General features: G+C 48.9%; 2 protein-coding genes and 1 long non-coding RNA gene across 15 annotated transcripts in view; 1 reads left to right on the forward strand and 2 right to left on the reverse strand.

The window, feature by feature from the left end:
- Positions 1-828: 828 nt before the first annotated feature.
- Positions 829-7,932, reverse strand: ING1 (inhibitor of growth family member 1). 4 transcript variants are annotated; one of them, XM_065677933.1, is made up of 4 exons: positions 3,878-4,361; positions 3,094-3,189; positions 1,966-2,050; positions 829-1,874 (listed from the first exon to the last, which is right to left on the reverse strand). In XM_065677933.1, the coding sequence occupies exon 4, from the start codon at positions 1,801-1,803 to the stop codon at positions 1,171-1,173; it is 633 nt and encodes a 210-aa protein (XP_065534005.1). In that variant the 5' UTR covers positions 1,804-1,874; positions 1,966-2,050; positions 3,094-3,189; positions 3,878-4,361; the 3' UTR covers positions 829-1,170. The 4 variants fall into 4 exon arrangements, with proteins under 4 accessions (XP_065534005.1, XP_065534006.1, XP_065534003.1 ...); XM_065677934.1 differs by lacking the exon at positions 1,966-2,050; XM_065677931.1 differs by lacking the exons at positions 1,966-2,050; positions 3,094-3,189; positions 3,878-4,361 and adding an exon at positions 6,594-7,932.
- The window catches only part of CARS2 (cysteinyl-tRNA synthetase 2, mitochondrial), a 42,833-nt gene continuing 34,539 nt past the window's right edge, over positions 7,702-15,995 (forward strand). For 4 of the 6 annotated variants that reach the window (XR_010612311.1, XM_065677925.1, XM_065677926.1 and 1 more), the window contains exon 1: positions 15,678-15,975. Coding sequence is in view for 3 of the 6 variants with exons in the window: in XM_065677925.1 (XP_065533997.1) it covers positions 15,764-15,975 (212 nt within the window). In the remaining 3 variants the exon portion in view is untranslated. Of the gene's footprint in view, positions 7,741-15,053; positions 15,264-15,677; positions 15,976-15,995 lie in introns of those variants that run through there. The other 2 variants (XM_065677928.1, XM_065677929.1) reach the window with 2 other exon arrangements.
- On the reverse strand, positions 9,490-15,688 carry LOC136013676 (uncharacterized). 5 transcript variants are annotated; one of them, XR_010612314.1, is made up of 4 exons: positions 15,460-15,688; positions 13,082-14,893; positions 11,365-11,501; positions 9,490-9,801 (listed from the first exon to the last, which is right to left on the reverse strand). It is a non-coding gene; the product is annotated as an uncharacterized LOC136013676 (long non-coding RNA). The 5 variants fall into 5 exon arrangements; XR_010612316.1 differs by lacking the exon at positions 11,365-11,501 and having other exon boundaries at positions 15,460-15,687; XR_010612312.1 differs by having other exon boundaries at positions 9,490-11,501; positions 15,460-15,687.

Below are 15,995 nucleotides of genomic sequence, written 5' to 3' on the forward strand. Positions count from 1 at the left end.
TTGCAAGCACAAAAAGAGTGGATTTGGATGGAAAATTAAATGCTATTTTGGCTCTCCTACAACCTTGCTGGCCACATGGTCTACGAAGATTCCTTATTGCAACTGCAATTTGGTTACCACTACAACAGTTTCAGGCTTCCAAGCAGCAGCCTGCTGGAGCTGCTGAGGTTAAAGACATATTTCTTTTTTTTTTTTAAGATATATGAATGATCATTAAACAGGATTGCTAAAGAAGCAAACTGTCAAAGTTGTTTCATTTATTTCTTAATATCACAGCTGTACAATCTTCATACATACAGCAGGAAATGCACATTGGTTACACAATGGCATTTGGCTGCATTTCCAAGTATAGTACAGTAAGTGCAACTCCACTTTAAAATGTACATTTATACAACTTAAACAAATTAAGGATTGCTACACTACTATCTGTGACAGTATAAAGCTTCATTTATGTGAAGTCTCATTACTAAACCACTTCCTGGTTAAATATAAAACATATTCAATCATTTTAAAATGGCCCTTGTGGTATTTGGCCAGCATATAAAATATTTGTTGTGTAAAATTTAACCATTAACTTGTATTTTTTTAAAAAATAATCCTCTATGCCTATTTAAACTCTTGCTATTGAACTGTTTTACTGACACTTTGTAGCAGGAACCAAATTTTACCCTCCTTTTTGCTCTCACACTGCTTATCACTGAAAGAAGTTATATTTTTAATGTATTGCAGCTTTATTCAGACACAACCAGATTGCTAAACTGTTTAACAATTTTGGCCAAAAGGTAAATAATATTTTTTATCAAAGAAAACAAAATTACATTCCAGAGATATTTGTCATCAAAAGTTTAATGGGCAGAGTGCTACCAGCACTGAAAGAAAAGAGAAACAAAAAGAGTATTAATTTATCTTTTAAGACCCATCCACATATTCAGTTTAAACTCTTTTAACTTTACTTTTGGAATACATTGGTCCACAGACCACATTCTTGTTACAGTTCACCAAATGAAAACCAAAATTGCTTATTGCCGTCCCTGTAACAGGAATGGTTCAGTTTTAAACCTCCTTTAAAAATATACATTTTACAATCCTTTCACCTCAACAAAGGTGACAATGACAATAAATACACTGTTTTGGTGGTTCTGGTTTTATTCACTTTGAAAAGTCTACAAACTACCTGTTGTATGCCCTTTCTTTTTTAGACTTCTCCAATGCCTTGTCCATAGTTTTCTCGTTTTCTCCTCTACATTTGGGGCAGTACCATTTGCCCTTTGGTTTGTGATTGAGTCCCACACAAGAAAAGTGAAACCACTCGATGGGGCACTCATCATTATCGCATCCTATCATTTCTCCATAGGAGACTTGGTTGCACAAGCAATATGTTGGCTCATTAGGGTCAATAGGAAGGTCAGGGGGAGAAGCTTCTCTCTCTGCTTTTGCCTTAGATCGTTTCTTCTTCTTGGACGTCTTTGCTTTCTTCTCCTTAGGAGTTCCTGAAGTGATGTCATCATGATCATGATTATTTGAGGCATTTTCTCGATTCTCGTTGTTCCTTTGCCTCCTCGACCTCTTGTTGTTGGGCTTTTCAGCCTGCGCGATTGTCTCATTCTTCGACTTATCTTGGCTGGCTTTTCCGCTGTTTCCAGTAGTGTCATTAGTCTCTTGACAAGTCTCAAACAGTTCCACGTGGCTGTCCACTTGCCTTGTTCTGTTCTCAACGAGCTCCACCATCTGACTGACGATTTGGATCTTTTCATCCCCCAGTTCCTGACTCCGAATCAAGGCTCTCTGGATGCAGTGCAACATTCTCCTCTTCTGCACGGCATCCGTCTCTCGTTTAAATTTTTCATAGTAATCATCCAGGTCCTTCAGAATCTCTGCAAGGAAGAAATAAAAACTGTAAGTATTTTCAACAGAAATAATGGCAAGACAAAGCCTTCCCGTATTTTTCCTTCCATGCAGCAACACCTTTTCGAAACGCACAAAGATTCCCTGAAGCTGATATCTGACAAGTGGCTGATGACTCCAGTGGGTTACGTTTGTCTGGTCAGTCCTGCAGGAATAGGACGCAAATGCTGATTTAGAGAAAAAAAAAAAATAGTGACTAAATACCATTTTATACACACTGACAATTCTTTCCTTCCAACTTAACAGTAATAAAAAATAACTAATTAAAATATGCACATATACCCCCCACAGAAAGTTCCAACATTAACTGTAACATTAGAGGGGAAATTAATTGATTGGGGTTTTTTTCCCTGGATGTTTTCTGTATAATAACATTAACATTTTTAGTGAATGACTGAGAGTGGGAGTAAAAGAAAGCAAGCACAAACCAGTGTAGAATCAGATGCTGTGTTACTTAACAATCACTATCACACTTGACAGCTGATACAAAAAAAATCCTCTAAATACATGGGGCTGAAGGCTAAGCTATGGCAAGTTTCACATAAACTGCTGAGTTGCTGAAAAAGTGAGGCCACTTAAATCCCCAGGACTACAGAATTAGGATCGGAATATCCAAGATATCTATGTGATTTCCTCCTTACACTTTCTGTAGAATACCTGTTGCTTACTTTTACAATACAGATATTCAATCTTCATTACATATTTACTGCAGAGAAGGAAATGTTAGAAGATACCATTGAACATGATATGCAACAATTGGAGCAGCTAGAGCTTCCAGCTTAAAATACTAAACATTGAAATACTAAACATTATTATACTAAACATTAAAAACATTAAAATACTAAAACATTGAAAATATGGTAGATCTTGAATTGCACCTCAAGGATTGTTCCAATGTTGTTTACATGAAAGAATAGTATTCAAAAGTGTTTCAAGTTTCAAGAATGTTTCTAGAAACCTATTTTTAAGCAGATGTTTTTGAGTTTCACTACAACACTTAAATCAACTCAAACATACAGGACACTCAGCATAGAACCATAGAATCATAGAATAGTTAGGGTTGGAAAGGACCTCAAGATCATCTAGTTCCAACCCCCCCGCCATGGGCAGGGACACCTCACACTAAACCATCCCACCCAAGGCTTCGTCCAACCTGGCCTTGAACACTGCCAGGGATGGAGCACTCACATCTCCATATTAAGTCCTTAAAATCATGTAGGATGTTTTTGCTGCATCTCCTTTCTTTGCTTTGTTTCCGTTTCTCACAGGTTAGAACATTCTGCCCTAGAGAAGCAAAATACATCAATGTATAAAATCTAACCTCAATTCACTTTGCAGAAGCCAAGATCTCTTACACATGCAAATGGCATTACCACAACTTTTTTAAACATTTTTTTCTAAGAGAATGTGATACATATGCAACTAATGGTCTTCCTGTGATTTAGGTTTTGTCTTGCCCAACCAGATTTTTTGAACACATGTGTTCCTAATTTCTAGTGAAGACATGAAAAGTTTATGCCAAGTTTTACTTCAGCTTTTAGAGCTGCAGCCTATGCTTATCACATCAGTAAACACAACCTGTCGGCTAGTACTGCAAAATTACCTATCTGACCAACTTCAGTATTCCAATACGTTATTAAATACCTTAATCAAAATTTTTTTTCTAATTACAAGAAAACCCTCCAGAAAACAAAACAAAACAAAAAAAAGCCACCAAAAAAAAGAACCCCAAGTGTACAGATTAAGCATTGAGAAAGACTAAAAATCTAGAGTTAATTATTTTCAAGGGCTGAAATGCAAGTTTTGTGTTCTAAACTTTGGCACATAACTGATGTCACCGGTTTAACCCATCTGAATACGGGAGGCAGGTATCTTTCATAAAGAATACTCTCTCAATACCACTAAACAACTAATGACTTCAGTTAAGGGTTATGAAAACTTCAGCTCTAGTATTACATATACACCACAGCACCTCCTATTACGCAGGAGAAACAGTTAACTGCAACGATTTTGACTTCTGCAGAGCCTTGCGAGCACATTCCTCGGCGCTGACACGTTCAGTATGTAAGATGCGGTGCGGGATGTGCCTGCTCACAAACGCGGGCAAACCGAAAGGGATGCCTAGCACCACTGTCAGAAACACGTTACTCAAGCTATAAAGAAAAGGATCGACAGCTGTTTACTACAGCTTGAAGGGGGAGGACTGCATCACCGCCCCTCTCACAGGCAGGCTCGCCTTAAGACGCCAGCCCAGGGGAAACCGCCTTTATAGGAGACCCAAAAAGCCTCTTTCTCCCGGCGTGCTGAAAAACAAGGAGCAGCGAGGGGAGTTTAGCGTGATCTGCGTGTTACGCAATTGTTCCCTAGCTGTGCACGCACACCCCCAACACCGCAAACGCCATTAAACCGATAAAACCAGACGGTGCCGCACGTCGCGAAAGCTTTATTCCCGGACAGCTCCCTCACCGGGGCTGGGACCCCACCACAACGGCCGCAAGCGTACTGAGCGGCCAGAATGGGGCAGCCGAGGGGCCAGCGGAGGCCCGACGCACCCCCGCGGGCAGGAGAGACGGAAGCCATGAAGTGACGCCAGCCCTCTGCCGCCGCCTCCCGGCCGGCTGCAAACTCCCCTCAGCAGTCTCCCCCGCCGGGCATACGGCTTACGGGACACGGGAGGCAGCGGCCACCCCCGAGCTGGGCCGGGCCCGGCCCCCTCCCCGCCCCCCTGCAACCCGCGTGCTCGGACGCCCGGAGAAGAGAGGGCGCCAGGCGCCACCATTACGGCGCGGCAGGCCTTAACGGTCCTAATGCAGGGCAGCCGGCGGGCGCCCCGCCGGGACACTGCCGCAGCCCACCGGGCCAGGGTAGCCGCCGCCTTCTCCTAGCAACCAGCACGGCGGCCCCGCCCCGGAAATGACGGTGCAGCTATTGTTCTCCGGCAGGAAACCGGCCGCGCGTTCCCCCGGCTGGCAGCATAGCACAGAGCCAGGGGAAGCGGGGGAGGAGACGGCGGGCGGCGGCCAATCAGAGCCGCCGCCGGGGAGAGCCCGCCCCTCCTAGCTCGGTGTTCCCAATCGGAGGCAGAAAGACCGAGAAGAACCCCAAACAGCCAATCAGAACCGGCAGAGCGAGCTTGCGCCCGCCCCCTCTAGCGCCGCAACGCCACTCAGAAGCAAGGGGAGGCGGGAGGAGCGGCGCCCCCGCTCCGCGGCACACGTCAGTCACGTTCCCAACGCCCAAGGTTGGCCTGCCCGCTGCAGCCGCCCCAGCCAATCAGAACGCGCGGGGCGGGGCGGGCCGAGCTATTCAAATCAACCCCACAGAAAAGTTGCCTCTCCGAACGTCACGCGGAGGCGGGGCGCAAAGGCGGAACAGCCCGTCCGAGGACCAATGGGCGTGAGGGGAGGGGCCGAGGCCGGCGGGTGGGAGGCTCCTCGCCAATCAGCTCCGCCGGGGGCGGGGCGCGCCGCGCTATGCTAAAGAGGGGCGTTGATAAAAGCCGCAGCGACGCCGCTTCCCCTGTAAAGCGCGGAGGTGCCCGCTGCCGGTGGCGGCGTGCTCCTTTGCAGCGCTAGAACTGCGCTGCTCGCCCTGCCCTCTCCTCATCCCTGCCCCGCCAGCTCTAGCCCCCCGGGAAGTTACCGACGGCCCCCTCCCCCGGTAGCTGCCGGGCTACCCATCGAGCGGCCAGTGGAAAGGACAGGACTCGCAGCCCCCCGCCCGCCCTTAAGGCCACATGCAGGGTGGCGCGCAGGCCGGGGGAGAAGGGGTCCTCCCCGCCTGGCACCCCGGCTGTCACCGCTGCCGGCGGCATCGAGTACAGCCCTTCCCCTCCCCTTCCAGAGCGGACACCGGCAAGCGACAGAGCTGCCCCGAGCCCCGCACAAACCGGCTTCCCCTTGCCTCCCTCCGCCCGTGGGGCACAGGGACGGCGTGCCCCGAGTGCCGGCAGCGCGGGAGGGGAGGGAGGAAGGAAGGGAAGGGGCAGTTCAGCCTCCACCACATCCGTACAGCCGCTGTGTCCCCCCCGCACAGCACACGGCAGTCCCGTGTTCCCCCCGCCCCACGGAGCGGGGCTGTTTCGCGGGGTGAAACGAAAGACACCGAGGAGGGAGCGAAGAAAGCGCACCCTGCCCCCCACTCTCGCCTAACCCCCCTCTCCTCTCTCCTTCCCTCCCTCTTTCCTTCCCTCCCTCCCTCACTAGCTGCCTCTCTCCCCTACTACAGCCATAATGAATACTGTACATTCCTAAATGTTGTGCTGTAATCTCTCCCTCTCTGTCCACCCAGCACTTTCTTCCGTACCCCGAAACCCTTCCACCTCAGCCCCGCGGCCGGGGACGGCCCCCCTTTGTGCACCGCACACCCCACTTCCCTGCCCCCGCCTTCTTGGCCGGCAATTTACACAGAAAAGCAGAGTCCTTGCTTAATAAGAGAAGCTGGAGACCTTTTGTTCCGCCCCATGACAAGAGCTAACGCTGCAGATCAGCCCCTCTCCCTCCTCGGATCTCTCCTCCCGGCTTTCTCCCTCCTTTCACCTCCCAAAAATAAAACTACCATCCCTGTGGGGTGTAGAGGGGCAAGCGGAGCCGAGGCTCAGCTCTGAAGAAAAGAAAGGGAAAGACACCCTCCCCCCCCCCTCCCCGAGCCCCACACCACACACACGGACACACAGAGAAAGCACTTACCTTGATATTTGGCGTCAATTTCCCTCATCAAGGAGACATTTCTCTGCAGATCGAAGGGCATAGACTCGATGGAGTCCAGATAATCCTCCACATAGTTCACTAGGTGAAGCTGGTCTCCGTTTGCAGGACTCAACATTTTCATCCGGCAAAGGGGAGGAAAAAAAAAAACCTTCTTCCCCACACCTCTCTGTCCGTGTCCGTGTGAGAGCAAGTGCTGCTCCCTCCACAGCCGGTAACCCCGCTGAACGGCTCACTCCCTGCCCACCTCTCTCTGTAGCTCCCCCAAAAAACCGAGGGAAGCTACATCTGACTCCTCTTGTGCGAAACAGAGGGAGAGAGAGAGACACACACACACACACCCTCCGCTAGTCCCCTACAGCCAGCAGCAGCTGATTGAATGGCTGTCGTTGTGGGTAATTCACGAAGGAGGTGGTAGGAACAATCAGAGGGATTTCTGTGTGTGTGTGTGAAGGGGGGGGGGGGGGGGGGGGGGGGGGAAGGAGGAGGAGAAAGGAGAGGGGCTTAAACCAGCTCCTCCGAAACAATCTGGAAACAAAATGTGCTCTGCAAAGTGTCTGTCAGGAGCGGCGGCAGCCCCTCTGCATGCGCCAGCGCCGCTCTGCTCCGCTTCTCCTCCGCTCCCCCCTTTCCCCGCTCTCCTCCTCACCGCCGCCGCCGCTGCTCCCCGGCGGTATTAACGCAGCACTCCTCGCTCCTATACGCCGCACTTGATCCAACGTGGAAAACCCAAATACCAGTTTCAAACACTTGGGAAACATTCAGCCCCGCCACGCACGGCGCATGCGCACCCCTCCCAGCGCTGTATACACACACACACACACACACACACTCACACACTGAGGCACACTCACCGCGCACACGGACACACATACAGATACACCCCATCCCCCTCCCGGAACCGCGGCGGGGCCAGCACTCCTCTGCATATTCATCGTCCCTCCTCCCCTTACTCACGTTTGGGGAGGGAAGGCGGCGGGGATGCGGTCGTAGCGAGGGGAGCAGGGAGGGAGGAAGCCCCAGCGGCCAGCAGCCCGGCCGGGGAGGGGAGGAGGGAAGGAGGCAGGGAGGGAGGCGGAGGCTCCGGTGAAGTTTCGCGGACGCTCTGAGTGAAGAGAGCGGCCGGCGGGTAAGCTGAGGGGGAGCGCGGGGCCAGGCTGGCGGGGCAAGTTGGATGCTTTTGCGGTTGGGCACAGACTTTGGAGGAACCTCTCGCCTTTCCACACACAGGAGCCATTCCCAGGGCTCCCCCGGGAGGGAAGGGCGGCGGGGTAGCACCGGTAACTGTGCGACGCCACGGCGCTCTCTGCGCCGCCGGACGCTGGGCTGAAACGCAGCCTCCCTCCTCAGCAGGCAACCGCATCAATCATTCCCCGCGGCGGGCGACACCCGCTCCAGCCAATTGCCTCTTCCGTCGTGTCCCGCCCCGCAGCTCGCTCTGCCAATCCCCGCCGGAAGGGAGGGAGGGCGGGCGGGCGCCGCGGTGACAACGCTGCCCGGGATACCGGCCGCGGCACGAGGGGCGGTAACGTGTGCGGAGCGGGGAGAGGAGTCCCCGCGCGTGCGCGCTCCAGGCAGCGTGAGGAGAAAATGGCGCCGTCTCTTAGCGCGCCGCTTTCGCCTACGTTTCCCAGTGGGCTCTTCGCCGTGGCGGGCGTGTCGGTGGCGGAGCCCCTTCCCGCGGGCTGCGGCGGCGGTGAGGGAAGGGGTAGCGACGCTTGTGGGAGTGATTGCGCCTGAGCTCCCTGAGCGTGGATGATAGCTGGCTCAGCCCGCCCCGTTCCCCCTGCCCGGCGATGGGGCTCTGGTCTCGCCCGCACGGCGCTTTCTGCCCTCGGAGCGGGGGGGGGGAGAGTGCGGAGCGGTGGCCCCGGGGGCTGGAGTGCGGTTGCCAGCGTCGGCGATTTCATCCCGTGTGGTGTTAGGGAGGGAAGTGCGTTCGCGTTTACCTCAAGGCTCCTCCCGGGAAACTCTGAGAGCCCGCAGAACACACACCCGGTTCCGCCAGGATAGGTGGTGTAGGGTAGCGAGGAGCGGGAAGAGGCGGGTATGGAAAACCTAACCCGGGCAAAGCGAAGCAAAGCAGCTTCTGCCTTCTTGCCTCGTAATTAATTATTTTTTATTATTTATTTTAAACGTCAGTGGCAATCCCCTAATTTAGGGGAGACTGACTCATCACTTCTAAACGCTCAGACTTGCTGGTACAGTCGTTTATAGACGTTCTGCTGCTGCTGCTTGTAGGGAGCAGAGGGAGCGACAGCCTAACTAGACCTCAGCATCTTAACCCCGGTTAAGTATTTCTGCTGCTGTCATCAACTTGGTGTCTGAACGCTTGGAGCGGGGTTTTGGGGAGCACAGGCTGATTTATTTGCTGATTCCTTCTGTGGGATTTAGGCACTGAAATACATCTGAGGAGTGGAGACTATACCGTAGACTAAGCCTGTTTTGAACTGGCTGTGCCCCACTGCTTTGGGCAGATTTCAGAGGGCAGTTGCTTGTTTTCTGAAGGTACCTGTAAGTTCTCTTTTTCTTCCCCTCATTTTCTGTACCTGTGAATTGCTGCACTCGTACACCTCGAAAACCTGAGATCTTATGTTGGTAAATTATGATGAGTACTACATCATCTAGGCAGTGCTCCAAGCCAGTGTTTCTGGATCTGTGTGCTCTGGTGTATGGTGACATTGAGAGGGAGTTGTGTAATAGCAAGGCTACCCCAGGAACACCTCTTCTAAATTGTTGGCACCACCTTGGTAGTTAGAGCCTGTTTCACCCTTGCCTTGAAGAAGCTGAGCCACTGTCAGCAATTAAAGGTAGTTAACAGTCCCCTGGCTAGTGTAAGAACCCAAACCAATAATTATGACTCAGTAGAGGCAAAACATGTGAAAAGAATTCAAATAAGCCTTAAAAAGTAATTTTTACAAAAAAGTTAACCACCCTTCCAGACACATGGTAGTAATTACACATACAAATAAGAAATTGGTTTGTAAAAGTACCTGCTAATTTACTAAAAAGAACTTCTGTCCCTCATCCTTATAGACAAAAGAAGAAAATAGGAAGGCACAACTCTGAAGTATGGCTGTTCAAAAAGTATTTATAGGCTTGGATGCACTGAGGATAGAGACCTTGATATCATCTGCCTCTTAAAAGTGCTGTCTACTGGATCTTCCTCTATTAGCCTTTCATACGTTGCCTGCAGAGTGACAGAAATAAAACATCATTGGGCTTTGCACAAGTGCGAGGGAAAGGATAGGACTGAGCTCACCTGAAAATGCATTTAATATACACTTTTAAGGCCCCTTTCACAGTTCAGTGTTTTGTGCAGTGCTGTAATCAAATACGCCTGTACCCAGGAATACCTGTTCTCGGCACACCCCTCTAGGCTCAGCAGCATGTCAGCCATACTTTCAGGAAGCTCTTTCTGTGTGTGGGAATCGGGTGTATGTGTACATCTCCAGGTTAGAAAGTTTTGGAAAATGTGGAGCTGATTAGCCCATCTCTGCTTCTCCTCTGCTTTTTATTTTGGCCTCTTGCCTCTGAACTGCAATAGGTGAAAGACAGTAGATTTTGAATGGTGTCTCAGTTCTCTTTTCATATTAGGGGCCTATTTCTTACTGTGGTGGAGCATTCACAAGTAGAAATGTAAGGAATGATTGTTATGCATTGAAGAAGGAAGACATTTGTGGGCTTCATTTTCTTCCGATTTTCTGTACTTCATGGGCAGATAGAGTATCTGACTTCCCTCTTCCTGATTACAAATCCCTTTGCTGCAATTACAAGAATCCCGAATCTCTGGGGTTTTCAAAAGCTTCTTGAAGCTGTTACCTTACCAAAGATCTAAACGCACAGTAATGGGAATCAAGGGAACATATAACCAGATCAACAACTCGCACAGCTACTGTGTAACATACATACTATGTGTGTGTGTGTATATACATAATGTTATGTACTTAATATATAAATGTTCTAGTAAATATGGTTGTTCTAGCTCATCAGCATAAATATCAGGATTCTTAATATGAGGAACACAAAATCCCAAACCTCCAAACCTGTTCCACAAATGCAGACACTGCTGATACAAGGAATTCTGGCTGCCTCCTTTCTCTTTCTCTGCCTTAGTTGAATATTACTACATGAAATACTACATAATCTACTACAACTGTGTCTCTGTTTATTAGGAAAGACTGTGTGTTCTGATCGCTAGTGATTATACTTCATAGGTACACATGAATCAGATCAGTTATTCCTTCTAATGAATTGTTGTTTCCACACCATTTGATAACTTAATCCCTCTCTTCTAGTTTGCTTTGTTGTTTTTTGGTGGGGTTTTTTTGTTTGTTTATTCTTTATGAAGCTGAATTAATACTACCTGCGTGACGATAATGGAATTTTATAAATCTATTCATTTTGCTTATGATTGAAGGTTTTGAAACAAAACTGCAAAAGGTTAACATGCAGGATGAGCAGAGCTGAGATTTTTTAAGTGTGAAGACAAGCAGCCAAGCCATAGCTCGTGCTTTCATGCAATACGCATTGCCTGTGCAGTGGGCATTTACCAGTATTTGGGCCAGAAATAACTGTTCGTATCAGCAAATGATGTGGGATGAATGTGTTATAAAATCTGTAAAACAGTTTAGCTGAGTTGGTAATTTTCCTGCTTCCCGGTAAAGGCTTAAGAACTTCCCAAACACTTACCTGACATAGGCCTGACATTCCAAACTTTGCCTTTTTTTTCTTTAAGTTAAGTCCTACTTACGAAAACAGGTATTTCACTGGGTGCAGCTCCTCATCTCTTCCTTTGCCTGCCCTGAGACTTGTTTCACTTGCTGCCTTTTTTCAAACATGTTTCCTGGCTGCTGCCATCTCCTTCTTGTACCCGCTGCACCTAGTGAGCTTAAAGAGCCCTGGCATTAAAGGTGAGCAGGAAAATTCTGTCTGGAACTAGTAATCATCCATTGCAGTACAAGGCCAATGCAGAAGTACCTCTGAGCTGTCCCACTATGGAGTCAACCCAGATCAAGGGGAGTTTATTCCATGGGCTCCACATTCGTGTAGCAAGTTCAAGAGCGATACATCTCAACATCTGGAAACCACTGACAAAGATACCCAATCTGACCCTTGACTGAATTCCTACCAGCCCTCAGGTTTCTTTAGTTTATGTAAACTGTGGCCTGGGACCCAATTTCTTCTGATGAAAAACAGGCAGCATCTGTCAGAGCAGTTGACAGGTAGGTTGTCTGAACAACAGCAGATGGTGTGAATACCTTCGGGTTCAGCCTACCAAGCTTTTGGTAAGAGGAGGAATGTTTATTTTGTTCTTTATGTCCACCAATGAAATTTCTTTTGCAGTTTTATTTCATTTCCCCAGAATCACCCTTTTAGAATAGGTATCTCAAGATGATTTCTCTTTTATAAAACATACTCTTTACGTCATGAATATTCTGGGGAAAGGCCATTCAACACTTATGAGTATTTCTGAGTCAAGTATTTGTAATAACCTTGAGACAATTTTTATTCTCGTATAAAAAGAGATTCTTAAACAAACTGATAAACACCTAGGTTCTGTAAAAATAAAATGACTATAAAAGGTGAGTTGATGTGTGTTATTACAAACTACTACAGAGTTACAAGAGAAATTCAGTCCACTGCAGTGGATTTAGCACATCTTTGCTTTTGGTTTGTAGTTTGTCTTTACAACCTTCTCCCTTTGTCTCAAGCTTCCTTGCCAGGTTCCTGAACTGGAATATGACAAGAAAGGTCAGATACTGGAAACATGCTCTTGATAACACACAAACACAGCTGTTCTCCTCTGTCAACAGTTCTAAGACTGTGTGGTTTAATGTTTTAGAAGAATGCTGCACCTTTAGCAGTAGGGGGGGACAACTGTAAAGCCTTACAAAGCATGTGTCTCCTAGTAATAAAAGGAAAAATGAAATTTTAGATTATTTTGGGATATACCCACTCATCTTAATTCTGGGGACAAGGCTTGTAGGTAGTCTTGGGACTGGAAACTGGGAAGTACAGGAGGAGCCAGGTGAGCTGGAACCTCCAAAGATACCCTCTCTGCCTACCAGAGAGGTGTTGCAGAGCAGCCAGGGAAGAGCGCACAGAGCTGTGCTTTCACTAGATTTTCCCTGTAGATGAAGGCTGGAGGGGAAATGTAGTCTTCTTGCACATGCAGATACAGGGATGGAAAACACAAACCTGTTCTAAAGGCATTCAGGAGTCACCCCTTTACCTTAGAGTTTTGATGTAAAAAAGTTTTAGCCTTAGTGGCTCCTAAGAAAAACATGGGAATGTGACCTGACAATATTAAATACATGGGTGTCCCCTTGAAACAGCAGTTTACCTGAAGCTCAGTCATATTCCCAGATGGATGTCTAATGGATGTACCACCCTGCAGCCAGCATCTCCTGCTGACACACAAGTCACAGGAGTGCAGCAGGCTCAGGCCTGGCATTGGTTGGATGTACCTTGGTTTCAACTGCTGGCAACTGCTATAGGCATCTTCTGCTCTAGGTAGAAGCAAAGATGAATCTCGTGATGGAGGCAGAAAATCCTTTGTTGCTGCTATTCTGCTTCTCTGGTGGAGTAATACCGTCTCATTCCACATGTTCCAGGCCAGGAATAAGGGTATTGAGGAGGGGGAGGTAGCTGTAGGTGGCAGAAGCAGAGCTGTACTTAACAGCCATAGACTTGTTTCCAAGAATGTTCTTCAAATATGTAATTTATGGTTCCAATCCATCAGGACTTGTATTGCTTTTAATCTGGAATTATATTCTTTTGGTACTTCAATGCCTGTGGAATACTTTCCACTGTTCAACTGAACTTGTTCTATTGCATTAAAACAAATCTCAAGCGTGAACAATGTTAACTATTTATTTTGGACATTTAGTAATTGTAGCTTTTCCTACCCTCAGAAAATAATGTTTTATAGCAGGAGATAGAGGTTTCTGTACTAAGTGCTAAGAGCCAGTCTGGATAACATAGACACTAAGCCTTCTGAGACCACGAGGGAAATAAAAAGCTCCTGCATTCTTCTGATCTGTTGGCAGTTTCATCCATGCCAGCTAAACCTGGAATTAAGGCTAAAAAACATCCATGGATACTTAGTTTTGATTTGGGCTCTGTCAAAGTGCTTGGCACCATGCAGAACAAAGAAGACAACGAAGGTAATGACAACTCCTAACAGGATGCATGTTGAATGGCAAAGACATCAAACTCAGCTCACTATGGAAACTGAAATAATTGGTTTGTGAAGCTTCCTGAGAAACACATGAAGCAAACATTTACAAAGGTTATTGAATAACTTCAGTTTCATCCTAGCTAGTCTCAAATTAGCAAGCCTGTAAGATAAGTTCAGTCAGAAAGTTAAGATCATTAAATGAAAAATACCATAGAAAGTGCGTATTAAGAAGAAAAGGAAATATTTTATCACTGGTAGGGCTTTATATCTGATACTAAAATGAACTAAGATGCAGACAGACACCTATTATTATGTACAAGCAATGCTTTTAGATGTTCATATTACACATAAGAAAAAGCTATCAAACCTGTCCCTGACAGATAGAAGAGGAAGCAATATAAGGACTTTTCTGAGGCATGTCACCACAGGCAGACCTGTTCCCTGCAGCATCCACTCACAACAAGCTGCCACCACCCAGCATTACCTTCCTCCCAAGTGATCAGCAAGATGTGTTTGCAGGCAAGTAAACACGGTGGTCTGGAAGGCTGGGAAAGGCTCTGCTCTGAGCAGCCTCCTTCAAGGCTCATATGGAGGCAAGCCAGTAAGTGCTGGAACTGACAGTCACTGTCTCCTCTCATGCAAGATCAAGGGTGGCTGCTGCTGGAGCTACCAGGCGCCAACTTCAACATGTGCGAGGAGGATGCTTCCTAAAAATGGTGGTAGACCTGTGGTACTTGGTGCCAAAGGCAGGAGTTGATGCAAAGTCACAGAGGTCAGGGAAACTAATGGTAGAGCAATCTACCAATGAAGGGTAAAAAGACTTTGGGGGGACACCAACCCCAAAGCATTCAGCTGAGGATGTCATCTGGTTGTAAGCTGGGAGAATATCCAGGAAAATATTATATATGCCTGTGGAGTTCTCCCTTGTTTCCTTGGTACCCACTCACGGTTACTTTTGGAAACAAGACTAGTTAAAAAGGACTTCTGACACCCTTATGTCTGTTCCATTACACTGTTGTTCACTCTAGTCAAGTAGCTCATGATTTCCAAAGCGGATCAAGGTAGTGCAGCCAGTCAAGTTCCATTTCCTCACTATGCTCTGAAAGAAAGAAAGAAAAAAGTTCCACAATAAGATGACAGAAGCCTCATCAGAAAGCACACGCTCTTTGCTTATCCTGGCACTGGAAAGGAAGTGTACCTTGACCATCAGCTAGTTGAAGCCCAAAGAACCTCAGTGAGTACCTAGCAGCAGTTCATGTCATTTTTGCAATGATGTGACCAGGCTAGGTAGGACTTTACACGGGTACATGGGAGTAAGGAAGGTGCAAAAGTGTTTATCAAGTCCAGCTTGGGAATGTCTCACCACGTTTTTCTAGCAGGAGCTGATGGGCTGCCTGCTGTTCTCTGACCTGAAAGGCAGTGTGAAATAGATTCACTCCCCGTCTGACCGAACTGACTTGACACAGCAGGTATCGCTTTGCTAAACTATCACCTCTGCCCTACAAACACCCCCACTAAAGCCTCGTTAAGAAGAACGCGGGTTCCGGCGTGGTTACGCTGAGGCAAGGGGCTGGGCTGGCGCTGCTCCGGCCGAACTGAAGCACGGCACGGCCAGCGGCCAGCTCCCAGCCCCGCGCCCCCGGCGCCCCGGCCCGCCGCACTCACCCCGGGGCCGCTCCAGTAACACCCTCCGCCCGCGCCGGGCCAGCAGCGGCCGCAGATGTGACCCCGCGACCCGGTGAGGTCCTGCGCAGCCACCCGCCGAGCCCGGGCCGCGCCTCTACCCCCAGGCCCCGCCTCTTCCTGCCGCGCCGGCTGTAGCCAGCCCGCTCGCCTGTTGTTTCCCGGCACAGGCGGTGCAGGGTGTCGCGGCGGCAGGCGCGGAGGGTTGTGCCCGCTCCCCTCCAGCCCCCTCCCCGCTGAGAGGCGGAGCCGCCAGTTCCCCGCCCGCGGCTGGGGGGCTGTGGCCATGCTGCGTGCGGCACCAGCGGTTGTGGCCCGGTGGTGCGGCCTCGGCCCCGGCCCCGGCGGGGGAAAGGTGGCAGCGCGACGGTGTTGCAGCGCAGCGCGGCGGCGGGAGTGGGTGCCGCCGGTGGGGAGGGCCAGCGGGATCGTGGCTTACAACAGCCGCAGCCGGACCAAGGAGCCGCTCGTACTGGCCAAGGACCGAGTGGCCACCTGGTAGCGCCTGGCGGCGGGCG

The sequence above is a fragment of the Lathamus discolor genome, chromosome 4 (assembly GCF_037157495.1).
Source record: "Lathamus discolor isolate bLatDis1 chromosome 4, bLatDis1.hap1, whole genome shotgun sequence".
Taxonomy (NCBI): Eukaryota; Metazoa; Chordata; class Aves; order Psittaciformes; family Psittacidae; genus Lathamus; species Lathamus discolor.